General features: G+C 42.9%; 1 protein-coding gene across 1 annotated transcript; it reads left to right on the top strand.

Annotated features, from left to right (window-relative positions):
* Positions 1 to 887: 887 nt before the first annotated feature.
* On the top strand, positions 888 to 26,785 carry DCAF12 (DDB1 and CUL4 associated factor 12). The gene is made up of 9 exons (XM_057416286.1): positions 888 to 1,144; positions 1,899 to 2,153; positions 13,872 to 14,078; positions 15,918 to 15,978; positions 19,538 to 19,731; positions 20,781 to 20,846; positions 21,550 to 21,709; positions 25,612 to 25,796; positions 26,592 to 26,785. The coding sequence occupies exons 1-9, from the start codon at positions 1,064 to 1,066 to the stop codon at positions 26,748 to 26,750; spliced, it is 1,368 nt and encodes a 455-aa protein (XP_057272269.1). The 5' UTR covers positions 888 to 1,063; the 3' UTR covers positions 26,751 to 26,785.
* The last annotated feature ends 1,008 nt before the right edge of the window (positions 26,786 to 27,793 follow it).

Here is a 27,793-nt window from a genome sequence, read left to right as displayed (position 1 = left end):
GCTGCACCTCGAATCCTGTGTTCAGTTCTGGGCTCCTCACTACAAGAGAGACATTGAGGTGCTGGAATGGGGCCAGAGAAGGGCAATGGAGCTGGTGAAGGGCCTGGAGCACAAGTGTGATGGGGAACGGCGGAGGGACCTGGGGATGTTTAGTCTGGAAAAGAGAAGGCTCAGGGGGGACCTTATCACTCTCTGCAACTGCCTGAAAAGAGGATGTAGTGAGGTGGGGTTGGTCTCTTCTCCCAAGTGCAAGTGATAGGATAGCATAGGAGGAAATGACCTCAAGCTGTGCCAGGAGAGGTTTATATTGGATATTGTGAACAATTTCTTCACAGAGGGGGTGCTCAGGCATTGCAACAGGCTGCCCAGCGCAGTGATAGAATCACCATCCCTGGAAGTGTTCACAAACCATGTAGATGCCCTCGGTGACATGGTTTAGTGGTGGACTTGGCAGAGCTGGGCTAATGGTTGGACTTGATGATCTTGAAGGTCTTTTCCAACCTTGTTGATTCTATGAAGCCCAGCCCTCAGAGCCCCATGGAGGAGCCAGGTGATGAAGCCAGGCTGCCTACTTAAACGGGTCTCCCTGCAGGAGCTGCCCGTCCAGCTTCGGCTGCTTAAAAATAGAAGAAAGAAGGAAAAAAAAAAAAAACAAAAACAAAAAAAAACAAACCAAAACAAACAAACAAAAAAAAAAAACAATAAAAGAAGGAAGAAAAGCCACGTCCCAGCCCTCGGTAGCGCCCCCCAGCCGCCAGGGGGCACTGCCCAACCGGCAGGGCCGCTCTGCCTCCTCCGGCTGCAAGGAAACCGGGCTCTCGGGCGGGGACGGGGAGCTGCCGTAAGCTGCGACATTACTGTCGAGGCGCGGCGGAAAAAAAAAAGCCGTGTGGAAGATGTCGTAACAAGCGGTCGCTGGGGCCTGTGGCGGAGATTGCGACCGGGCTCGGCTCCCGCGCTTGTATGCCCCGTCCCGAGGCGGCCGCCCACCCCTCCTGCTCCATGTGGGGCCCGGACCCGGCTGTCGGCCTCTCCGTCTCCTATTCCTACTCCTTCTTCTACTATGTCCCGGAAAACAGTTAGCAGGAAGCGGAAAGCGGCAGCTGCAGCTGCCGCAGGTCCCGGGGGGCTCCAAGGGGAGCCGGTAGGTCGGGGGCGCGGGAATTGGTCTGTGATGTGGGGCGGGGGGGGTGGCCGTTGTCTCCGGTGTGGGGGGAACGTGGCGGTGCCTGGGAGAAGCGGTGACCCTGACCCGGCTGTGCAGTGTCCCGGTGCCCAGTTGGGGCGGGCGGGGGCGATCCCGTTGTTAAAGGGATATGAGGTGGGGTGAAGAGTAGTCCTGTCCCCGGTGATGGGGGGTGTCCCGGTGCGATGCAGTTCTCGCTGCTGTCCGCCCCGCAGGCGCCAGCTCAGCTGACCTCCCGCCGCCCCGCGCTGCCCCCGTTCGGTTCAGCCGTTCGGCCCATAACGGCCGCGGCCCTGGTGCCCCCGGGTTGAGTAATGCTGCAGGGCTGTCCCACGCCGGGGCGGAGGAAGAGACCGATTAACGGTGGGGTCGGTACCGGGTGGTCCCCGCGGAGTCACCCCTCTCAAACCTAACGAGGTCACGGCGGGGGCTGTCGGGCTGCCCTGCCGGTTCCCTCTTGTTAGTATAAGAATCTGGCGTCTCAGAGGTGCCAAACCGGTGTGGACTGGTTTTAATGTCTTCACAGTGTTGCTTCTTTAGATTTTACGCTGCTAAAGGCTGTATAAGCATTTCCGGGTTTATTTTTGTGTATGGTACTCCACAGATACCTTGGAAAATGTCAGTATTTCCCTGAGAATACCTTTGAGTTTGGAAGGGTCATGCCTTGTTTGTTCTAATGGCTCTATCTCATTTCTGCGTTTGTTTTCCACAGTATGGGTGGGATCACTCAGTTCACAAGAGGAGAAGGCTTCCCCCAGTGAAAAGGTCTCTGGTGTACTACCTGAAAGGTAGAGAGGTCAGGATGCAGAATGAGTCCAGCTATCACCGCTTGTTGCACGGATATGCAGCCCAGCAGCTTCCCAGCCTCCTGAAGGAGAGAGAATTTCACCTCGGAACTCTTAACAAAGTGTTTGCCTCCCAGTGGCTGAACCATCGACAAGTGGTGTGTGGGACAAAATGCAACACAGTAAGTGCCACCTCTCTGTTTTCTCCCCTCTGTTAATTATGCCACCCCCATCCCTAAATGATGCTTACCATAATCAAAGTATGTAGACTGCCAAGGAAAATATTAGTAGTTAGGAGTGAAGTCAAGATCACACACAGTTAATTTAGAATGAAGGTAATGCTTAATGATGACCACATCTCATCTGAAAATATGGCACTATGCAGATAGCTGCAAACTCAAGCACCATGCCTGTACCTCATGCAGCATCTGTCTGATCTGCACGAAGTGATTTACATATGTTTGTGGGATGGAAAGCAGCAGTGGGGTTGAATCTTTCTTGTCCTGAGAATGGAGATTTAATTTTTAGCTTTGCTAAATGTTAGCTATCTGCCTAGCAGATGTTGCTCTTTTTCTCATAGTCAGTCTTAGCACAGTTCGGTTTTATATGTGGTTTTGTGCTGATGAATTTGAAAAGTTGCTACAAAACTCAAAACAGTGGATAAATTCCAGGTACTTGTCAGAGTAGCTGGAAACATTCCTAGCGTAAAAAGTACATTTCAGATCTTCAGGATTGTCCTTTGCTTGTTGATTACATGATTTTTCAGTCTAAATCTGATTTCAGTGTTCAAATAACTTCTCTTGCTTATGTACCTTCATGTGCTTCAGCAAAAATTGAAACCTCTTCAGCCTCTTACAGTGACAATTTGGATCTGAAACATGATAGGGGAATTTTAAAATTATGTTCTATGTGATTAATAAATGAAGGAAATCATGCCTCTTAGGTAGCATTCTCTCTGCTGGAGTAAGTAGTGCAACTTCATTGGCTGAGGTTGCAGTTTCACATATGCAGTTCTGATTGAAGTAGTTTCAAAATCCCAGATTTGTTTTTTGGAAGCTGCTTAGTGACACACAAATTAATCAAGTGTTGTACGGAATGTGTAGATCAAGCAGTCCTTAAACCTCAGTATATCAGTAGGTCTGACTGCTTCTTTGCCTCAAGATTCTTAAGTGCTGAAGCTGTGCTCAGTGATCTGACCTGCAAGGGAAAGTGGTGTGGTTTTGTTTTCTTTTTTATTTCAGATGTTCTGTTATTCATAGTTGCACAGCAGGAGGCTTTCATGCAGTAGCTTTTAAGAAGCAAGGATTAGCTGTATAAACAAAACAGTCTTTTCACTGGAATAAGCCTGAAATTGAATCTTTCTGCCTTCTTTCTCCCTGTGTGTTCATAGTCCTGGCTGGGCAGCAGCCAGCACTGCTCGTGGAATAGCTTTACAGGAGACAAACTCCTGCTGAAACACACGCTTTTGAAAATCTTGCTTAGTCTAGCAAGATGACTGTGTTTTATAGTGCTGGGGCAGTTTTGCTGTGTTCTGTAACTTCTGCAGTTCCAGCGCTGCTGCAGCAGAGATAAATGGGCAAGTGCGTTACTAACGCAACCTAGCAGAAAATTGTTTGGGACGAAACAATTGTGGAACCGAAGAGGGATTCAACCATATTGTTGTTCCCACTGCATATGCTGCAACGAAGTGTGTGCTTCCACAGCTAGACTTAACATTATAGGTGGGCCTCGGCTTTTATTAAGCAAAATATAGTGATTATGAAAGAATTCACTTCAGCACTGTGAAAGATTGTGTAGGAATTATGAATACTGTAATAGCTTTAGCTTAGTTTCTTTGTGCTCACATTTGAGCAAGTAGAGCATTGAACCCAACACTCTAATTATGAGATTTTCTCTCTCATCCCCTGAGTAAGTGACCTAATAAAGAAGAATTCCTTTGCCATTCCTAATATGCTGAAGTTGTGGCATTTAAGTTGGGAGTAAATATTAAACAATGTGGTTGACTTGAATGGGATTTGCTGCACTGGAGTTGCACATAATTATTACATTAATACAACAGAAAAATACAAACCATAGCAGTTATTTTAATCAAAGCTTGAGTGTGCCTCTGAGAGCTTTTAGCATTTAATTTAAAAACTGCCCTTGGCAATGCTGTGCCAGAAGGATTCACTGTTTCTAATAACAAAACAAAGATATGCTCTTGTCGTAGAGGAGTAGGTTTGCTTTTAGTCACCTGACAGTACTAGTCACTGTAAACACTGAAGAGACTATGGAGCTCTCTATTTTGCTTGTTTTTAATTATGATTATAACTTATTATTTGGTGTTACTTCTGAGCCTTAAAAATATCCCTGAGTATGATTGTGTGTATGAAATAATTTCGTTGTTCTGCAGTGGATCCGGGTGTTTACAGTTGGCCAACTGTAAATCAGATATTTGTCCTTTAAAGGTGCCCACTTTTTCTGATAAATTTGCAACTACTGAACCTATGCAAGCATCCAAGTGTCTAAAGATTCAGACACCATTACCTGCGCGTTTCTGAGGCCAGTTTCATACTTGCAAGGATCTCCTAAATCTTATATGCAATGGGCTTCTTAATGTTTTCTGAATTCAAATGAATGAGTGGGCAAACCTCTGAGAGGTGCAAGCATTTAGGGTGTGTCACCATGGCATCTAAATTACCAAATGCTGATTCTGAGAATCTCAGAAGAAGATTCTCTCTGTAATCAGCATCTTCTGTTCAGGCTTCTTAGAAAAACTTTGAGGTTTACGTAGGAGACAGCTTATGGCAACGAGAACACTGAACATGAGACTGCTATAGGGGTTTTTTTGCTTTATATTTCAGGAAATGATGAAGAATAAAGCAGCTTCTAATAAGTTTCAGTAATCATTTTGAAGCTGCTTTTTTTCCCTTAATTCTGTGTGTGGGACATAATTCTTTTGCTAATTGTGAAGTTAAGGGTGAAAACATACAAAAGCTCTAAATAATTCCCTATATACAAGAAACTTATTCGTATCTAATTGCTTAAGAATATAACTGCCTGGAATATATTTTTTTTTAATTTTTAAATTTTTTTAGGCAGGCCTGATAGATATGTTTGTGTTTAAAAACTTATTTATGGAATGTTCTATTCTGTTTTCAGGTTTTCCAAGGCATGAATGGGTTGCTTTCTGAGTGCTGGCTGATTCATGTGTTACCTTGCGTGCCACGCTGTAAATCAGCAGCTCTTGTTTCATCTTAGAGAGTTCAAATTTGTTCGAGAGATCCTGCATCTGTTTGGTGCATCTAATACAATTATAACCTAGTCTTGTTCTGGGGCTATAGTGAGGAGAATACTGCGCACAGTTGCTCTTCCATCCATGAATATGTATTCCCTAGGGGGAAAATGGTTTCTGCTTGCTCTGCAAGTTAACAGGTCTTCTGGCTGTGTATATGTAATGAAGAATGAAGAAGACTGTTAGTTTCTGATCCCAGGGAAGGAATGAGAAGTCAAGCTCCTGCAGTTTGTAACTCTACTCAAAGTCCAGTGAACAGTGACAGAAACTCAGTGTAAATAAACCTCAGATGCCTGTAACTGACACTTCCATTCACCCTTCTTTAGTGGCATATATGTAAATAGCCAGGTGTTGTTTCTTGTTTCAAGAGCATTTGTTTTTCTGTCAACTGCATATGATAGCCATGTGTGTCTTCAGAGCCTTGTAGTTTCTGTGCCAGGTATGGTGTGGATGGTAGAGATTCCCTCAGGCAGCTGAAGTCTCTCACTTCTCCATCCTTTGACAGCTGTCAACATGTGTTAACTGTCTGCCAGCCTCCTGAAATTAAACACAGAGGGCAAGGCACAAATAAAAACCAACAAGTATGATTTTAGCAGTGAACAAATACAGTGACATCAAAGTGACTAGCCTATTAGCTAGTGGTGCGTCAGTTTCATAGCAAGGTGGAATGCCTGCTTGCATCATCTTGGCTCTGGAAATATGAATTCAAAGTCAGTGACGTTCTAGTGGAGGGTGTCCCTGCCAACCCTAAGCATTCTATGATTCTGTGAACTGGCTGCTTTTACAGCTGCTCACTTCTCAGGTGGTTTCTTTATATTCTCGATTGTTATGCTTTAGATCCTTTCAAGGAGGATGTTTGAGGCCGTTACCCACTTGTGTCACCTGTACTGCAGAACCTGTGAGTAGTTTTTCTCCTAAGATTAGTGAACAGCTGATGTACTTTACAAACTTCTCTCTGTGATAGTTGAAAAGTCATGGCAGTCAGGGGAAGTCCCTGGTGACTGGAAAATTGAATCTTTGCACCCATTTTTGAAAAGGAGAACCCTGGGAACTACTGACCTGTCAGCTTCACCTCTGTGCCTGGAAGGATCATGGAACAGATCCTCCCAGAAGCTGTGCTATGGGACAGGGAGGACAGGGAGATGATTTGTGACAGCTGTCACTTCATCAAGAAGGAGTCCTCTGTGACCAACCTTGTGATGGAACTACTACATCTGTGAACAGGGGAAGAGCTACTGATGTTGTCTGTTTGTACTTCTGTAAGGCCTTTGACATGGTCCCTCACAACATCCTTCTGTCTGCATTGGAGAGATATAGATTGGGTAGATGGATGGACTGGTGGGTGAGGAATTAGTTGGATGTTCACATCAAGAGGGTAGAGGTCAGCAGCAAAATGTCCAGATGGAGACTGGTGACAAGTGGTGTCACTTGGGATGAATGCAGTCTGGGGATGAAGGGATTGAGAGAGCCCAGTGGAGAAGGATTTGCAGGGTACTTGTGGATGAAAAGCTGGACATAAACTCATAGAATGCTTTGAGGTGGATGGGACCTTAAGTATCATCTAGTTCCAGCCCACCTGCCATGGACAGGGACACTTTCCAATATTGTTTATTCTGATCCCCACTGCAAGGGGGACATAGAAGCTTGATTTATTAGTCTTTAAAGAGTTCATGTTTCTTGAGGCTTGGCATATACTATAAATCTGTATTGCAAAAAAGTGGAATGCCACTTTTTGGAATGCCAAGCATTTTATGAACATAAAGATGTTTATAATCTGAGTAAAAGGCAAGACTTGAGAAATGCAAAAAATCAGGTAGTGCTACTCAGAGTGACTAGCCATAGTAGTGGTGTAATGACACTGTAAGCATTGTCTTGCCTTTGTTAGCAAAAAACTTATCTGGAGAGCAGTGATGTCATTTTTGCAGCTTGGTTGATGATGACGTTTCTGTGACCAGGTTCAGCTGGTCAGGAGTTGTGCAGCTGTACAATGGGATGTTTCCACCTTCTTGTTCTTGCTGTCACTGACGTGCGTGTGGCTGGGAAATCAGTGGGATGAGTTGTTTTTTGCTCAGATGGGTTTTCTTGTAGGGTTACTTTCCACCAAAGACAGAGATAGGATCCAGCTGACCTTGCAGCTACCTGAGGACTAGCTGCTGTCAGAAGGGTGGTGAGACTGTTGGGGTGGGTGAGGAAGAAGCACATGGATTCTCAAAGACTGGCTTAAGCCAATTGTGAAACTTTATCATGATCAATTCTCTCTTAGGGACTCTTTTTTTAGCAAGGTAATGAGTTTTTCTTTGCTTTGTTTCAAACATTAGCATGAATGACGAGTATGCCTGTTAATTTCTGAGAGCAGTATATGAGGAGCTGTGTCACACAGCATGTTGTGAATGTTTCTTCTGTTAAGAATAAGCAGTCTTTCATGCATGTTCTTTGTGCCTTGTAAATCCATGCCCATCCTTGCATAATAAAAACATGCTGCAGATCAGGTTGCCACCCTACAACTAACTCAAGAATAGGGCTGCCTGTTCCTCTGCAGTTCTGTGTGCTGGGGCAGCACTGGAAGACATGAGAGAGCCTACGTGCTGCCTTGAAATGGCATTTCAGAGGCCTGGTTTTTATCTTGTTGTATATAGTCAGTGCTTTCAGTTACAGGCGCGTGGGAAGGGTGCTTATGTTTAGTGTCTGCCTTGAGTTGGCCTTGGTTAGAGGCCCTGTGCCCACCAACCTGCTCTCACTCTCTTCCTCAGCAGGATGGTGGAGAAAATAAGATGCAAAAACCTCATGAGTCAAGATAAAGGCAGCAAAAGCAAGGCTTTTGCAAAGGGAAGCAAAGGAAAGCAAAATAATTTGTCTGATTTTCCAAGGTCTTGACAACCCTCTGCATGATGGGGGGGGGAACGTAGGGGAGCCAGCCTAGATGCTGTGCAAACCCTGCTCAGCTGTAGCCAAAGCACTGGTGTGTTATCAATACCTTTGTAGCTGCCAATACAAAGCACAACGCTGTGGTGGCTGCTATAGGGAACATTAACTAAAATGAATAAATAATGACTTCATCCAGTCTAACATAAACATGTTAGAACAAGGTTGCCATGCAGAGGACATAATAGCTGAGTCTGCTCCATTTCTCACAGATGAAGTGTGGTCTTTGGACTTCTGGCAGCAGTTGGCCAGAGTGATCCTGGCTTAGTAATCCTGGATGTTAAGTTATTTGGCATGCTGATATGCATACATTTTACTAGCAGGAAGAACTGAATTGTCTGCAGAGCTTAAAATGAATAGACAAATATCCACAGCTCACTGTTTCAAGGTTGATGGGAGTTCACTGCATCCAGGAGAAGTTTTTGGGGCTGTTTTTCAATGTCTGTATAATGAGTAGCTGGAAAATAAGTTCTTCTTCCTGATTCAGAGAAAGAAAACCAATAAATGTATTTGTGAGCTATCAGGACTTCATAAAGACTCTTGGATTTCAGGCTGGTTTGGTGTTATTTGCAGGTGTACTTATTTCAAGAGTGGTGAAAGTACCTGTTTGCTTGGAAAAAGCGGGCCAAGTGAAGGTTTTTGTTCAGATCTGTGCCATTGTATGCTGCAATTTTGGCTGCACTTGTTTAAAAGCAGTCAGATACTGTACTTAATGTAATGTCTTTAAACGTCTAAAACAGTATTTGGATTTTGCGCTTTTTTAGCTGGGTGCCTATCTTAACATTTCTCCCTGTTTTTGCTTTAGAAGCATCTAGGAACTATTTGGCTTCTCTTGGCTTCTGCCGGCTGGATTTGCAGGGATGATTTCTTGACAATCAGTGAAGCAAGTGTGAGCTTCTGGCTTCCTGTCCTGCCCCAGGTGATGCAAGACACTAGCATACGTAGACAGTGCTTCCTTATTTTGTTCTAGGTTGGTGGTGGTAGTTTTTAAACTGCCCACACTGCGCTAAGTTCCTTCCCAAAAAAGGGGAGAGGTTACTGCTTAGAACTTTACAGCTGAAACGACAAAGCCAGGCCCCTTAACTGTGCAAAGTTTCTTGTTGTAAGAACAGTTGCTGTTCTGGTTGCAGTAATGCCGTACAACTGGAGGAGGAAAGTGAGAAAACGATAAAGCAGTTCAAGGGCTGACAGTGTATTAGAGTGCGGTATGAGTAGGTGAAAGCACTACAAGAAATATGTCCTGTTGCTGCTTCTGAGAACACCTTAATTTGGAAACTTCCTATAGGAAAATGAATATGCATCTCTTGCAGCTGAAGCACAATTTCTCTGGGTGCATGGATATCCTGAGCTGTGGATGTGCTTTCCTAATGGGCTCTTCCAATGCCAATTTAACACTGCGGATGACACCTGCAAGCATTAATCTTAGGTACTTAACTGTTGATTTTGTGGTTGGCTTATTTTTCAGTAGTCAAAGGAGGATAGGGGGTGGAATTGGATGTTTCTGCTGGAAAGAAATGCTGAGGAGGAAAAGAGGATATGCACTCACAGGGGAAGGACAAAGGAGGATGAGAGGAAGGGGAATTACTGGTCCTGTAGTGCAGGTATTGATGTTCAGGGATGTGGTTAGGGCAGAGGGGCTGCTGTGTGCTTTGTTTTTTTCGCTAGCTGCCTCTGTCAGTGAACTGCATTGAGAGGCCTGAGAGAGAAGTGAGAACTGCTTCCTTCCTGTTCACCTGCATTTCAGCTGCTGGCTGACTCCACACCTGCATGCAAATAAAGAACAACACAAAAGTTCAGTCCCTGTAGGACCTGTCATCTCTTTGTGCAGGACTGCTGCCTACCAAGGAGCATCAGTTTGAGTAGAAGGTAATGCATACTTCAAACACAACTCACAAATAGGAATGAGTAGATTTCAGCTTTCTCTGCAGAATGAGTTTAACTAACACACCACACAGTATCAGGTTGTGATTTGACATTAATATTTTGATAGCTTAGTAGGTCAAGAATAATAGTTATGCTGCTAAATTTTCTTCTTTTTTTACACTTCTTAATGAACAGCTCCGCAGTCTGTGGGAGTTCACCTAACAAAACTTGTATGTATAACTTCTCTCTGAGAACCTCTAGTTTCTGTCCTTCTAGAAATGTCTGACAAACCATTTCAGAACAATTTCCTTGATGATGGTGCACTCCATGTAAGTTTCTGCCGCATGAGTCGTGTACATTCGACTTCATCTGGATCTACGGATGCATTCCCAGTATCCGGCCTATGACAGATCATCTCTAGAATGGCTGATTCCCCCAGGGACTGGATGCCTTTCTCTACTGTTGTCCAGTTGGTTGAACGACTCATAACGTTGTCCTTGTAGGGAAATATTTCCTTCACAGCTGCAAAGAGCCACCTCCAAAGGCTGAGGTCCCATTTCTCTTTTGCAATCCCTTTGTCAATTCCCCCTTCCCTAGCAAGTGATCCCAGCTTGGCTTCACTACCTTCTAGTTCATGACTGTCAGCCCCATTTTCCCAGCATTGGAGCAACCAGGTGGCGATGTGCTCACCTGGAAGATGGCTGAAATCTGTTTGCATATTCTGTAGGTCGGTTGAGTTCCAGGGTCGAGAAGTCACCTCTTCTTCATCCTCTTCTTCTGATTCACATAATAGTATCTCTTGTTCAGATGCAGTCCCCTGTAGTAAGTGCATTGGTTCTTCATCTTTCTTAACTGTACGGGTTGCTCTTTGTACCTTGTTTGCTTTTCCCCTTGCTGACAGGGGCAACTGATACTAGCACAAATTGGTCCTTTGGTTTAGCTGCAGTGACTGTCACTGTGGTTGGAGTGACTGCAGTGTTTGCCGCTAGGGTTGGAGTGGCTGCAGTATCTGTTGTCAGGGTTGGTGCAGCCGCTGTGCTTGGGGGTTGAGTAGCACCAGCAGTTGCATTGTCTTTTGCTGTTGGGGTTTGAGTAGCTGCTGTATTTGTCACTGTTCTTAGTGTAGTTGCTGTGCCTGCAGCTGGAGTAGCTGCATTGTCTGTTGCAGTCAGCTGTACTTATCACTAGGGTTGGTGTAGCTACTGTGCTTGGAGTTGGAGTAGCTGCGTTGTCTCTTGCTTTGCCGTCAGATCCAGAGATACCTTTTTCCCTTTGAAGGTGCTGGGTAGTGTTGAGCAGGGCTCTGTAGGTGTAGGCCAAGCCCCAGCACATTGCCATGAATTGTCGCTCTCTGGTATGACCAGGATGACAACGCACCTTATTTAAGGGTTTTATTAGTTTTTCTGGATTTTGCACCTGTTCAGTGGTGAAGTTCCCAAGGACTGGAGGGGTCCACTAGCCTAGATACTTGCCCACACACCCTGCCACTTGTAACTGTCCAGCCTTGGGGAAAATCTCTTTGTTCTCCTATATCGTTGTCTGACCCTAGACCAGACTCAAACCCTAACCTGCTTAACTTTCGAGATCAAACAACCTGACCATGGGTAAAACACACTCTGTTTCACCAGCATGGTGATCCCCATCACAATCAGCAGACGGATCTCAAGGGTATTCAAAGGCCATCCAAAACCTTCAGAACTCTCAAATGATGCTGTAAATAGTCTGGTGGGGGAGCTGGAGGTGTAAGGGAATGTCTCCTTTATTGGTTGACCACCCAAGGAGGAAAAAAATGATATGTAATTGCTAAACAATTCCATTATATACCTCCCAAAGTACAGAGGTGATGACCACACTAGGAACGCAAGCCAGACCAGTTTCATGATCAATGAATCTATTATATTACCACAGTCATTACCATAAAGTACAGCAAAACAAGAACCTTAGCCCAGGCCCCCCAGCCGATAAACACTAACACAGCAAATACCGGCTGTAAGTAAGGCACAACATGCTGAAAGTGTGAGATCAAGTGCAACAACTTTGAGAGCCAATAAATCAGCATTGTAACGAGTGACTATTAATCCGAAACAATAAATACGTATCACAAATACGATTAGACACACTCTGGTCACATCTGTCATTATGTCAACCCTTTGTGCCCCACGTTGGGTGCCACAAAGAGCTGTCATGGTTTAAGCCCAGCTGGTAACTCAGAACCACGCAGCCGCTTTTTCTTCCCCCTGCTCTCGGAGGGATGGGGAGGAGAATCGAAAGAATGTAACACCCACGGGCTGAGATCAGTCCAGTAACTACGGTATAACACGAAGTCACTACTGCTACCACTAATAATAATAATGGTAAGGGAAATAACAAGGGGAGTGAATACAGTTGCTCATCACCCACTGTCCAATACCCAGCCTGACCCAAGCAGTGATCTGGGCCTTCCAGGTGACTCCCCTCAGTTTCTATGCTGGGCATGATGTGCTGTGAATTACCCGTTTGGCCAGTTTGGGTCAGGTGTCCTGTCTCTGCTTCCTTCCGGCTTTCCTTCCTCCCCGGCAGAGCATGAGACTCTGAAAGTCTATGGTCAGAGTAAATATTACTGAGCAACAACTAAAAACATGGGTGTTATCAGCGCTGTTCCCAGGCTGAAAGTCAAAAACATAGCACTGCACCAGCTACTAAGGAGAAAAATGACTGCTACTGCTGAACCCAGGACAGGTCTGTATTTTTTTAATTGCATTGAAGTGGGTTTTTTTGTTTGTTTTGGGGTTTGTTTTGTTTTGGCTTCTTGTTGTTGTCTTCTCCATCTTCAGTTCACTTCCAGAGGCTTTGGTTATAGAAGGAATGAACTTGGGGGTTAGGAGGTGGATTTTAATTATACCTCAGGGCTGGGATTCTACGTCACTTTCCTTAGTGCCAAGTCATCTCCAGATCCTTCATTTCCTCTCTTCACTCGCATCCCTTCACAGGTCTTTGTGCCCTCTCTTATATGTGTTTCACTGTTAATGGAGCTGCCCTCCAAACATCATCTGTGAAATGATCCAACACGAGAGCTTCCCAAATGGAAGTGCAGTTTGTCAGGTGATGTAAACCTTCGTTCTGGTTTAGACTGTAACCACATAATGTTATATGTTTTACCTGACATAACTCTGGGTGAAATACTGTCTGTTTGAAGAGTTGTAAGCCTTTAACTGAGTTTTTTGCCAAGGGGGCAATGACAGAGAGCTCCAACTTTTTCTGGGGATGAGGTATGTAGCTAGATGCCTTTTTTCAGATGTTTGCACTGGGGTTGCTGTATCTTATTACTAATCTCTCTATATTTCCGGAAGACAAACTCCAGTTATATAAATTTATGAAATATCTGTTTACCAAAACAAAAACTTCTGGTAAAAGTTTTACAAAAAAACTGGTAGGTATCTTATCTGGGAGGTAGGAGACCTGTGACAAGCCCCCTAGGGCTTACTGCCTGTTTTGAAGTGGGTCTCTTTCTCACTGTGGTACAGAGAAACAGAAAACCAATATTGTTTTGTCACAGTATTGAACAGTGAAAAGAGTTTCAGATTCAAGGGCTTTGTTAAATGGGAAACCTCCCATGACAAATCTCTCCTCTGTCTTTCATTACTATGAAAACCAAATGGAAATAAACCCCTCTGTAATTAAATTTTCTTGTTTTAAGAAGAAATTTATGCATTTTTCAGCCATACTTGCAGCATTTGTGGATTCCAACTTGTAAAGAATATCAATTCAAAAGAGGGACAGTATTTGACCATCCCATTTTTCTGGCTTGTTCAGTGATAACTTTTATTTCCTGGTTTTGTTTTTTGTTTGTTTATTTTCCCAGTTATTTGTAGTAGATGTCCAGACTGGTCAAATTACCAAGATTCCTATTCTGAAAGATCGTGAACCCGGCATGGTGAGCCAACAGGGATGTGGTATTCATGCCATTGAGCTCAACCCCTCCAGGACCCTTTTGGCCACCGGTGGAGACAACCCCAACAGCCTTGCGGTTTATCGTCTGCCTACACTCGATCCTGTCTGTGTGGGAGATGTAAGTTTATTCTGTCACCTACAGGAAGTTCTACTTTGAAGTGATGAATCTCAGAACAAAGCTCAGATTTGGGAGTCTTGCAGGGAATTTCGAAACACTTGAAAACATTCCTGATTAAGTTGTCTCAAATATGAGTACGTACACAAACATTTGAGAAGATTCTCAGAGTTCTAAGTCAGATTTCTTCTTCACACTGATTCAGGTCAACTTCAGTTTACTTTTAAGCACTGAAAATGTTGCAGAATCCTAAGTGTTGAAGTCTAATTGTGGTGATGACCTCTGAAACTAGCTTTAGTGGAAAAGCTCTTTCGGGAAATTGAAGAGATGATACAAGTTCTTCTAATTTTCCTCTTCTCCAGTGCAGCTTATTGTTCTGCTAACAGGCAGGGTATGCAACAAAATGACCACACAGTAGCTGTATAACATGCACAGTTTATTAAACAAGCACACTAATGTGGATCAGATACATATCTCTCATATATAGTAAGTAAGTACAATAAAGCAAATCAGATATATGTAAGTAAAGTACAGAGGAAAATTAGCAATGCATCAACTCATTACTGGATAGACAGAATAGTGATTAAGAGGAAATACATCACCAAATACTACTGAATCATCATCCAGGCCCACACTTCCAGCTGGGAAGCTCCATTGTAGCTGATGCCAGGAGCCTTAGGTAACTGGGGAAGTTCCTACAAACATAGGAGAGGCTTCGGGTTCAGCTACTAGAGGGTCCTGCTTTTTTTACCCTTTGAAAAACAACTGGTGTTATGCCAGATCTCTGTTTATTCGTGGGGCCATGCAACTTCTCATCATCTCCCTGTTGTCCATGCTAAGAGCTTTGGCCAGGTGCTCTGGTGCAGTAGAGTGAGAAGGTCATAGAACAGCTGCACACCTGTGTTTTCCTGTCTCTTTCCAACAAACAAGTATACTCCGCCTAATATACTTTGACAACAACATACTTTATGTCTCTCAGTCATGAGAGGGAATCAACTGTCAGCCAGGTTCATGTCCATTTCACTTATATATGTATTATTCCAGAGGTGGAACTTGGCTTTGAGGATTAGTTCTAACCCAGTGGCTTATGGCAGTTTGATAGATTCTGGTACTGCTAATATTTCTGAAACATTGTGAGTGCTTTTTAAATAGACAGTCTTTTAAAAGGCTGAAATGAATATGGTGGTGTTGCTGAGAGCTTCTCTCTCATTCCTCCTCTTCAGTCTGCACTTCATATAGATGTTAACAGCGGAGGTCAGGTCAGAGTTTCTGCAATAGCAGATAATCAGCTGCAGAAAGACTCAAGCCTGAAGATTTATGTGTCTTACTATTTATTTGTGTATTGCTATGATTTTACAGCTTTTTAAATGGAACTAAAGCCTTATGGTCTTCCCCCCTCCACCCCTCCAGGTTTCTCTAAGTAAAAGATAATTGAAATAATACTCTTGAAAAATTAATCTGTAGGTCATATATTGTGAGCTAAGGTTTTGTTACTTTTTATAGTAGGGACATAGCTACTTTCTAGAAGTAAAGAATGCTGCTTTCAAAATGGAAAATACAAGTCCTTAAAACTGAGATCAGCTTGTCATTGGTCAGAGACCTGTTTTTCTGTAACCTAATGCTCGCTATCAATAATACACTTCAAAATCAAACCAAGTTAACATTACTGTTGGGTATTTCAAGCTGCTCCAGCTTGATGCTGGGATCTTATCTGGATGGTTTTTAATATAGAACTGTCCTTCTGAGTTTGTGCTAAAATTCAGAGTGAGGAATAGCTCTCTGCTTTGAAACTACTCTAGAGTATAACGAGACAGAAAAATCTGTCTTTTTTTTTTTTTTTAGGATGGGCATAAGGACTGGATATTTTCAATTGCATGGATCAGTGATACTATGGCCGTTTCTGGTAAAGTCAGTTTTTTCCTTCTTTTTCTCCCTCCATGATTTTACACGGATGCACAGCACTTGATAGGTCTTAGGGACACACCTTTGTTAGAGCATTTGAAACCACTTGGAACTACCATGGCTATTTAAACCTTACTTGGTCTTAGTATGGTGCTTCACTTCGTTCCATTTGTAAGTCCTGGCCTAGATTTGATTTTTCTAGTATCAGATGGAATATTCCTGTCTTTCCTTTCATGGCAAAACCTACTGCATCTCTAAACTCAATGAGTTACAGGGAAGGATCCTACACAAGAAAGAGAGAAGGGATGTTGGTTATGAGTTAATAATTTTGGAACATAGCAGACCAGTGTTAGTTTCCTGAAATCCTATGAAAGGCTAATTAACAAAAACTCAAATTTGTTTTGTCAAGCTATCAGTACAGCTGTATATTTGTGTGTGTGCATGTGTTCGTGTATGCATGTATACAACGGCAGTTAATACAGCAGAAATAGTAGAAAAGGTCAGTTATTTACTTTTTAGTAACTAGTTTGATAATTAATGCAACTTCAATTAACAACAAAGTATTACTTAGGTAAAGGCAGCAATGCTAATATACTATTGCATTAATTTAGTAGTTTACTGTCTTCCTGTGCTGACAGGGTGTAGTATCCTGCACAAGGAGGTGTCAAACTGCAGGTTACACAAAATCATAACAGCCTTACATAAAAAGCAAATACTTCAATTGTTAGTTCAGTAAGATTCTTCCCCACCCACCCAAGAAAAAACAAAAAACATTTAATCCTGAAATTTGATTTTGAATTTAAATTGCTCCTTGAAAGTCTCCAACTCAAATAGCTGCATCAGAAATACACTGTCAGCCTAGTAAGCTTGAAGAGAACATCAGAGACTGTTGCAGACACCCAAGGGAAACATAAGGATCTGATGGAGTAGAAGCACAGGATGTGAGATTGAACTGTGTTGCTCTTGGTGTTCTATACATGCTCAAGGGTGGAGGTGTGAGTAGAAAACTGCTGTGTTCTCTGTTGTAGGATGCTTACAGCAGGATGTAGGCTCTTGACTCCAGACCTGAGACGCCAGGGAAAACTTGTTGAAAGCGATTAGGGTGTCTGATTGCTAAACTGAGCTCTTCAGAACTTTGATCATCTTAATCAGGAGGAAAGAAACAGCTGATTTCTGACATTGTTTTAATCTTACAGATTTCAACTACATCTCTGTCTGAAAGCGTGGAACACAAATATGTGAACTCCAAACACTGAAGATACAGCAAATACCATTATATGAATTAAGACACTAAATGCAGTTTTTTTTGTGACTTTCTTGGGGCAGTTTAAATACTACAGGAAGACAAAAGAGTATTTGGTCCAATGGTCAGCTGCACAGATCATGCTGCCTGAGGTTGAGAGTTTTGCCGGTATACTTTCTCACTGCCCTCAAAATTGCTGAGCATGTACGAACAGGACATGGGGCTTGATTGTTCCTCTTGCTTGTATTAACCTCAACAAGAATGAGGCAGGGCTGTGTTTACAGAACCTTCAGCAGTGCATTTCAGTAGTCCAAAACCATATAGTGAAACTCTTGACTAAGCAGCCATATTAGAGGGAGAATGCATCAGTCCACTCAGTTGTACTGGCTGGCCACAGATTTCCATATCGAAAGCTCCAGATGGAATGAATAATTCCCTGGATGGCAAAAGCATAGGATAACATGATATTCTCATTAACTTCAGAGCTAACTAGTTGAACTACATACAATTACTTTTTCCTCTGCTAGGCCTATTAAGGGGACAGCTTCCTCATAAAGTATGTGAAAATGTTTAGAAATTCTACTGCTGAGTATTCAGCCTCCATAACAAACAAGATTAAGTGCCATTAAACCATCAGCATGTGAATTGAGTGGCAGGATGTTGTGTCATGTGCTGTCTGCTGCTATGGAACTGCAATTAGGAAGCTCCTTTTTTATTTGCCTGTAGTAGGTGACAGTGGCAAATGACCTCCAGCTGCATGGGGGCAAAGCCATCTCTGTTGTGCTTGGCCACCTGAATTGCAACAAGATGTTTTGCTTAACTGTTTCTGCATCTTATTCCCTCTGCTATGCTAAAGCCTATAAATTTAATAGTCTAATCACGTAGTCATAGAATGGTTTGGGTTGGAAAGGACCTTCAGATCATCTAGTTCCAACCCCTTGCCATGGGTAGGGATGCCATATTACCCAAGGCTCCCTCCAGCCTGGCCTTGAACACTGCCAGGGATGGAGCATTCACCACTTCTTTGGGCAACCCATTCCAGTGCCTCACCACCCTCACAGTAAAGAACTTCTTCTTTATATCTAACCTGAACTTCCCCTGTTTCACTTTAAACCCATTACCCCTTGCTGCAGTCCCTGATGAAGAGTCCTTCCTGAGCATCCTTGTAGGACCCTCTCAGGCACTGGAAGGCTGCTCTGAGGTCTCCATGCAGCTTCTCTTCTCCAGGCCAAACAGCTCCAACTTTCTCAACCTGTCTCTGTATATGAGGTCCTCCAGCCCGCTGATCATCCTTGTGACCTCTGGACTTGTTCCAACAGTTCCATGTCCTTTTTGTGTTGAGGACACCAGAGCTGCACACAGTGCTCTTAAGTGGGGTCTCGTGAGAGCAGAGTAGAGGGGCAGGATCACCTGCTTTGACCTGCTGGTCACACTCCTTTTGATGCAGCCCAGGATATGGTTGGTTTCTGGGCTGCAAGCACACACTGAAGCCGGCTCATCGCCGGCCCCCAGCACCCCCACGTCCTTCACTTGGCTGAGTGGAGGACTTGGCAGGCCTCCACAGGGCTGCTCTGAATTTCTTCTCTGTCCAGCCTGTAGCTGTGCCTCTGATTGCTCCAACCCAGGTGTAGGACCTTGCACTTGGCATGGTTAAACTTCATAAGGTTGGCATCAGCCCACCTCACAAGCATGTCAAGGTCCCTCTGGATGGCATTCTTTCCCTCCAGGGTATCAACAACCACACAGCTTGGTGTCATCGGCAAACTTGCTGAGGGTGCACTCAATCCCACTCTCCATATCCATATCCACACATTGTACGTATCCATAAGCACACTGGTAGAAATCGAATGAACTGAAACTGACAAAAACACAACCGAGTTTTCTTGACGGTTTTTCACATTGGTAAAACAGACTGTCAGTTTCTGCCTTGGTAAGTCAGGCAAAATGTTTGGGCTCTTCAGTTGCCACAGAGTTTATGCTATGTGTGAATCTGTAGTGGTGATCATTCTACAGGATTGTGTTTTTTGATGCATCACAATCAGTTTGAAAACAGATGAGGTCATCTTGCTGATTGGAGGCCATGTAGACAAACCATCTGACAGTGAGTTCACAATGTTAGGATCTTTACAGCTCAGTAAAATCACATTTCTGTTAATAGTAAGTAATACATAGGTATCAACAGTGTGTTCAGTTAGATTAAGTTAGCAGTATCCTTTCTTTCAGACCCTATTGTTTATTCCTTTTTTTAAAACGGGGGTTATATGTGCGAAATATAAGGTGGACTATTTATTTATGGACCATTTATTTATGGATTCAGGTTCCCGTGATGGTTCGATGGGTCTTTGGGAAGTCACAGAGGATGTGTTATCCAAGAGTGATGCCAGACATCATCTCTCACAAGTTCCTGTGTATGCCCACATAACACACAGGGCTCTGAAGGATATCCCAAAGGAGAACACCAATCCAGACAACTGCAAAGTCCGAGCATTGGCTTTCAACAGTAAGAACAAGGTAAGATAAGCAAGTCAGTTGAGAAATCCTAAAACTGCCTGTATTTATTAGAAAAAGAAAAAAGTTACTAAAAAAAAATATCGGAGAAGCAACCTAATACCTTTTCCCCTGATCCTTTCGCATCTTTATCATGTCACCTTCATCTGCTATGTCTGTTCTGCCCCAGGTGAGTGGGGAAGTTCAGTAGGGGGAAAGAGAAATCATATTTTTTTCAGAAGGAACAATTTTCCTGTGGATATGATTTTGTTGCATCCTAAAAGGGAGAGACAGGGAGTGTTTAGAAGAAGCAGATAAAGCACCAAAACACCTCTTGCAGCTTGAATCCTGCTCTTGAGTGTTGTTACTGCTTTCCTTCCCCTTTTGTGAAGACCAGCTGACATTCAGACAGTTCCTGTTTTGGTGCCTGAATCCTTCCTGGTTTGCTCAGCGGGTGAGGTGGCTGACGCACAGGGCAGGTACAAGTGCCTGCTTCAGTGTTGCATTTGACAACAGTAAATATTAACCTCCCCCGTGCCGATCTCTTGTTATTACTAGTGGAGTAGCAGTTCATCCTCCACTTCTTTTCTTTCTGCCCTCAAAGAACAGCAAGTGTTTGAAGCAGAGGTGGATGTGCTGTCAGAAGTGCAGTGCTTCTGCAGGCTTTATTTTTCACTATAACTGTTAATTACTCCTGTGTAATGGAAACTTCATATAGCTTTCTCAGTAGAGTAGTACCTGGAAATAAATGTTTGCTTCAAGGTCAGAATCAGTGTAGGAGCTGCTGAAAAGAATTCTCCACTCTAGATTGTGCTGTCTAATAATTTGTTACATGATTGTCTGACAAGACATATACTTTTGAAAGTTATTTTTTGTTATTTATGTTGTTCTTTGTGGCACCTTTGTACTGTATTGCATTCTATCAAGGTAAGTATAAAGTGAAAATATATCTTGATAAGCATATACAGGTTTATGGACAAGTTCAATTGGAGTATTCAGCCTGCCTAGTGGAGAGTGTAAGTTTGTAAGAATATCTATAATTGAGAAACTAATTTTTTTTATTATTATTATAGGAGCTGGGAGCTGTGTCCCTGGATGGGTATTTTCATCTTTGGAAAGCAGAGCACACATTATCAAAGGTGCTTTTCTGTGTGTTGGTATTAAATTTAGAAAATTGCCTAGCAGTTAAGACTGTTCACTGTTCTTCAGTCTCCTTTAAATGCTTGAAGAAAGAGCAGCAGCACTGGTAAAACAGTGAAAAGCTTTATGTAAGATGAAATGTCCTAAAAATTAGAACTTGAGGAGGGAAACTCCCAGCCCTAATTATTTTGGAGGGTGGGAATTGCTCTTAACTTCCTGCCAGTTCTGGGTGATCTGAAGTGAACTTTTGCGTAGAGTATGGTGGATACCTGTTTGCAGAGTTCATAGAGAAAGTTGCACTAGCTTAAGGTGCACATCAAACCCAGACATACCTATGCAGGTGTACAAGGTAAGCCTTTTCATCTGAGAGCTGATGTCTCTGTATAGCGGCTGAAGAAATATCATCAGCTTAGATGTAAAACAGTTTGCCAAAATGTCTGTTGTTCTTTGCATACTACTTGGCTTCAGCCTTTATCATTTCAGTTTGGTTCAGGTAAGGCATCGCATCGCCTTCATTTTTTTTATCTCTGGGTCAGGTTGTTGCTTTTTTTTTAAAGTTCTGTTTTTGTGGGGAACTTATTTTTCAGCTGCATTTTGTTTTTTTTTCACTTAAACTTCCTTGAACATAGCTTACAGAATTACTCTATTAACATCTTGCTCTTTTCTCATAATGGGTTGATTTTTTATTTCTTCTCTTCCCAGTTACTTTCCACAAAGTTGCCATACTGCAGGGAGAACGTATGTTTGGCTTATGGTCAGGAGTGGTCAGTGTATGCAGTAGGATCACAGGCACATGTCTCATTTCTGGATCCCAGGCAGCCTTCTCACAATGTTAAATCCGTGTGTTCCAAAGAAGGCAATGGTAAGAAACTTGTCAAAGGGTGCTTCAGATGGTTTGCTTGCAGAAGTAGCTATTAAGACAGCAATGAGATATGCTTTTAATAAGCAGGAAGAGGTTTTCATGCAGTAGACTAAATTATTAATAGTATATGTAGGTTTTGCTTTTGACAGTATTCCTTGAGCAACCAACAAACCAAATGTGAAAGCAACTCTGAAATCGAATGATAGAAAACATCAGTGCTTTTATGATCAATTGAATTGTACACCTCCAAACATTAGAGAACTTTTAGAAGTGTTAATTTTTATTCTACTTGATTTTACTGTGTCGTATTCTGTTTTACTTCATCTCCAAAGCAAATCCAGTCTTTGTACCACTATCGATACTGTCTATTCTTGCATTTTGCTCTGGGCACGGGAGAAAAAAGCATGTTGTCTGCTCTGTGCTGTCATATGGGAGTCTGTGCTGGAGTGAATGCTTATTTTGTAATTTTAAAGCCATGACTGAGACTCTTAAAAGCTTGCAGATTTGAGTGTTGTTTTTCCCTTTCTGATGTGGATGCAGTATGTCCAGTTAAACCTTAGACTAGGGCCAAGCATAGGGCCTCGCAGGGTGCGTAGTATCATAAGCTTCTTCCCACACCCTTTATCTTCAAGCATGAGAGGGCACTGTGCTGTGATGCCCATTTTAAACTACATTAATCCCAGACTGATATATTGCAGTTCTTACGCAGCTTGGCTCTAGGTATCCGTATCTTGGTCAGGCACGTTATCAAAAGAAAATGCATGTAGCAAAGATTAGTGAAGTTTTGTTTATGTGGTTACTGGAGTTTGAATAGTGTTGTCTAGATAAGCACCAGCATCTGCTTCTTTCAGATATGGGAGAAGTATATATAATATGAGGAGAGGTGCTTCACCAGCTTGTGTTTTCACCTGGACATTTTAGCAGCAAGAGCCCTTGTCCTGACCTGCTGTTTGTGAGGGCTCTGTGAAGGTCCTGATGCTGTCACCCTTCAGAGTCATCAGGAAGAAATAGCGAGACACTGGAGAGTGGTGCCCAGTGTTGGCTGGTGGCTGAAAGCTGCTGCCTTGAGTGTGTAATCATCCCTGCTGGGGGCATGATCATGGTAGTGTTGCTGGGGCATCTCCAGTTCATGTTTGGAGGAAGCCTTTGCTCAACACTCTTTCCTGTTCTGCATAGTAGGCAGATCTTTTGGTTTTTTTTTTTGTCATAGTGGTGGAGGCACTTAAGTAATATTAACACCCAAGATACGAAGTGTTTCAACTTTGTTGATCTCACTGGGACTTGGATCAGTGCAGTACCTCTAGAAAATAGGCTCTTTATTGATTGCAGACTAAAATCTGATGCTTTGAAGCATTCCCTGAATGCACTTTCAGCTTCCGAATGCACCTGCTGAACGTGGTAAACCCACATTAACTTCAGATTGCCAGTGTTGTACTCAAAAGCAGGTCACAGAAGGGTTGTTGCTTAGTGAGACTGGAACTGGGGTTAGTTTATATACAGTGTAAGCAGTTACATTGTATGTACAGTGTACAGGTACACTACCTCTTACTGCATGAGAAGGCTTTTCTTGGCAGCTGTACAGAGAAGTGCAGGCCCTGGACTCCGGTTCTTGATCTCTGAGAGCAGCTGCTTTTACCTCCACTGGGATGCATCGCAATGTCACGTGCCCTTGACTTTATATCCTAAAGGCAGCAATGTTAATGCAGGGGGCAGAGCTTGTGTGACACAGGCTGTGTGTCTGCTCCTTATTTAGGACACATTACTGTGTCTTCATTTCCTTCAAGGATGTGTAGAGCCTCCCTGCCTCTCAGGAGTAGCAAGACTCAGTTTGCTGACCCAGATAGTCCCAGTCCACAGGTGGTAGAATGCTGACTGTATTGGAGAGCATACCATGATCAGTGCTAGGCACAGGTTGTGCTTTTAGTTTGATGGAAATGATTATTCTGAGGTACTTCAGCCCTTCAGGAGCCAGTTGGAAGTGCTGCACTTGAATGCCTGTTGTAAACATCCTCTTAGTAGCAGGTACATGATGGATTCCTTCAGTTAATTCTTTTGATTATAGAAAGAGCCACACTTGTTCTGCATTTTATAGCCTTTTTTTTATTATTAATAAACTGCATTGAAAAGTATACGCCACCTGCCTTCCTACGCCATCATCTGTTTCTGTTAAATGAGTGTTCTGCTGGGTTGCTTGTCAAGAGCACTTCTGAAGCAAAAATAAGAAAAGCTCCCCTCTTGTGCCTTCCTCTGCTTATCCAAGTGACTGCTCTTGCTGACTGCAGAGGGCTTAAAGTTTTCTGCGTGTATTTGCCAGAGCCAGGCCCTTGCAATGGGAGTGAGGGGAGTTGTCTCAACTTCCTCAGGTCCATTTGTAGTTTTCTGAATTAAAGTGTAGATCCTCATGAGAATCTGGTAAATCTGGTTCAGCAGGTGTGAGACTGCTCAGTGGTTTCCCACGTATTTAGCTTGCAGCCAAAACTTCACCTCACATCTGGAGCTTGACAATGTGGTCATTCCCGTTCTAAGTGTGTGTCACAGATGCTGCTGGCTGTGGATGTGACATCAGGTTATGGAGGCGGAAGAATGAGGGTGTGCTTCTATTTAGGACTCTGTACGGAGGGAAAGGGGAAACTCCCTGGCTGCCTCTACACCTCTTGGGTGTCTGCTGTCATGTGTACTGCTGGGTATATTCCAGTATGTTCTAAGTTTTGTGCTGTTCAGTCCCACTTGGTGACAGCAGCTGGCACATGGATGTAGGTGGCATAACTCATTCTTTTTCCCTCCTGTTTGAATGCTTGTTTAGGCTGTAGTTCAGTGGTACTTTAAAGAAGGCTTAAAAAGCCCCAGGGTTTATAACCTGGCAACACCTTGTGCAGTAAGAAAAAACATAGATGTGGTGGGGTTTAATCTGTGTAAAAGAGTTGTTTGAGATAAAGTGCTTACACAGAACAAGCCTTTTACACAATTAATAGAGGTAAGATGACAGGAAATCTTGCAAATTGCAAATCTGTACACACAGTGTATCCCCAGACTGTTTCCAAGGGATCCTTGTTTAGCTGAGACACCAGATTTAGATATTATGAAAACAAAATCTACTCTTTTTCTCCATCTAATGGCATAACTCAGATGTGGCAGAAAGTATCGTCTGTATTAGGAATTTGCTGTAGCTTCCCAAGGACTGGCGGAACCTGGTGTTGCTTAGATTGCAGGATTCCTAGTCGTTTCATTTCTGGGTGAAGTACTAAAAGTGCCAGCCACAAAGAATAGTGTATCCTTGTGTCTGAATATTTGGGTAGAGATAGCTTCAAAATTATTTAAAAGCCTGATGTACCTTAGAGGCAAAGTGACTAGTGATTATTAGGGTTGCACTTGCTTATAGCTAGCCTGCTGATTAGCAAAATGCACTTGGCAGCAACTGGGACAGTAATTTTTTTCTCCCATGGTTGCTTGACATAGCCTGACAGCTAGGTAGATACAGTGTGAGCTCATGGAGAAAACCAGTGTGACGTTCTTTCCTCTGCTGCCACATACTTGCTCATGGTGTGCTCACAAGCTCATGGCATATAGAACAAAGCTACTCTTAATTCTAAATGGCTTATGATCTTTGCTTGTCTGGCAGAGCTGTGGCCTGCTGTGAAATGGAGCTTCTTAATTGTACGCTATCAGTGTAACTGATGGCCTCAGAGGAGAAGGGAAGTAGTACAGGCAATTGAAACTGCTGTTTCAGTGGCATCAGTGGGCTTAGTCTGCACTGCTCCATAGCAGTGGGGAAACTTGTGTGTTATAGAGCATACTGCTAGGTAGTTCCTCTTAAAGAAAATATTAGACATCAAGCAGCAGCACTGCAGAGCCAAAGCACCCATCTTCCTTACTGCATTGTATGTCCCTTCTCTATTTGACAGGTATTCGATCGGTGAGCTTCTACGAGCACATCATCACAGTGGGAACAGGGCAAGGTTCCCTGTTGTTCTATGATATCAGAGCCCAGAGGTTCCTGGATGAAAAGCCTGCACATGGCTGCTATGGGCAGAAGCAGAAATTAGGAGGAGGTGAAATTCTGAAGTTGACTACTGGGAAAGGCTGGCTGGTGAGTAGATTGAGGATGTAGGATGCTCTTTAGACAGGAGTGAGAGTTCATGCCTTAGTGCTCAAAAGCTGGTTCTTTTTGTAGTAATGGGAGCTATCATATGAAATGCATCCCAGCTACAGTGATCATGTACCTGATAACTGTAATCATGAAAAGCAAGAAGTGCTGCAGAATCACTTTGTAAAAAAGCCTTCTGAAAGTATTGAAGGTTGGTTGCTTGCGTGTAAGGCATACTGACTACTGTTCTTACGCAGTGATTTATAAATCAACTATTTTATATCAAGGTACTTCTGAATGCAATATTTCAGTTTTCACAACCTCAAACACAAAATACACTGTCTTCCTTTAAAACTGTGCTAATGTGGTACTTCGAAATGTTTAATTTGTGTGCAGTTTTAAAACTGGCTTCCTGAGGTAATGCCATGTCAGGCACTTGAGTTCAATTTCCTGTATGTTATCATAAAGCAGTTAATGGTTTTGTTTAACTTCTCTCCATTATCTTTTGTATCATTGTGATGTCACTTTAAAAACTAATGAAACATGGTATCTTTCCTGCCTTTCACCTTCCTAGCTCCTATGTCGGGCCCAAACATCCTTAGAAAAAGTTTCAGGACAACGCTGGTATCTTCATATTGATTTGTCTGAAACTTCAGGGAGTATTAACAGCAAAGATCCCTTTTTAGGCTCTGGGAGCCACCTTCTGCTTTTTGTGAAACAAGTTTTCGGGTTTTTTTGGTGATTTTTTTTGTTGGTTTTTTTTTTTTTTAAATAACACTCTGAACTTTCCTTTAACAGAATCATGATGAAACCTGGAGGAATTATTTTTCTGGCATAAATTTCTTCCCAAATGCTGTTTACACCCACTGCTACGACTCGTCTGGAACAAAACTCTTTGTGGCAGGAGGCCCCCTTCCATCAGGACTTCATGGGAATTATGCTGGTCTCTGGAGCTAATGATAACTCTTTATAAATGCTGATCTTTACACAGATTTCCTCTTTTCCCTTTTTTAACAACAAAAATGTGTGATGCCATTGATTTCTGATTTAAATGCAAGTTCATTTTTTGGCAGAGTTTTCTGTTGGTCTCCAACAGTTTTGTACATGTTTTTGAACCAGTTTTTTCTTTTAACCTCCTTGATCCTTTATATGAAGAGTTTTTGAAAACCCTTTTTCTTGTATTTACTCCAAATAACTCTTCCCCCACATTTAGGCTATCTTGCCCATGTGCCCTCTCCCCTACTTTGCTGTGAGGTAGGATTCCTTTCTTATAGAGTGGTTGCTCTTGGGCTTTCTGTGAAAGTCTAAGGGCTGCATGTGTGCAGGTACTTTGCATCAGTTACATTACCTGGAGTGAGGACTACTTGTAATAAAAAAAAATATTAAAAATATTTATAAGAGATAAGCTGCTATATCTGCAGAGCCTGGCCCTGGACTGGGTTGATCTTATTTTTTAGAAGTACAAGTCTAATGACGCTGTTTATACATAGAGGAATATGATAAATTTAAGCTGAACTCAATTGGAGCCCAGGGACTAATTCCACAGGGTTACTGCCCGTCAAGCCCAAACTGCAAAAATGAAGAAGTTGCAAAACATGCATTTGTATTTGAGTTGTAGTTCCAGGAGTGCCAGGAGCAAAAATTGATCTTCTGTTCCTTCTCTGCCTCTCCCAGGTATCAGCTTGTGCATCTTGGGTTTGTGTAGTCTGTTCTGCAGGGTGATGTTACATTGAAGGCCTACAGAGGTGCTAAGAGGAAGTTAGGGCTAGGGAGTGTTCTTGTCATTCAAAATTAACTAAATCTATCCATTTTCTGGATGAGCCAAGGTTCCTGAGTATGCTGCTGCAGTAGCTCACAGGTTTTTCATAAATTGGTTAAAAAACAGGATTATTTTTATTTTGTCCCAAGCTGTGGAAACTTTTCCCATTTTAGCTGTTCTGGATGGCCATCTCGTCTGATAAGCCAGTGGAATATTATGAGGTTTTTTTATAAAGTTAGAA

The sequence above is a fragment of the Pezoporus wallicus genome, unplaced genomic scaffold, assembly GCF_028554395.1.
Source record: "Pezoporus wallicus isolate ANWC-B61680 ecotype Strahan unplaced genomic scaffold, APGP_CSIRO_Pwel_v1 contig_11828, whole genome shotgun sequence".
NCBI lineage: Eukaryota > Metazoa > Chordata > Aves > Psittaciformes > Psittacidae > Pezoporus > Pezoporus wallicus.
Note: the sequence above shows the minus strand (reverse complement) of the source record. Positions and strands in the feature narration are given on the sequence as shown.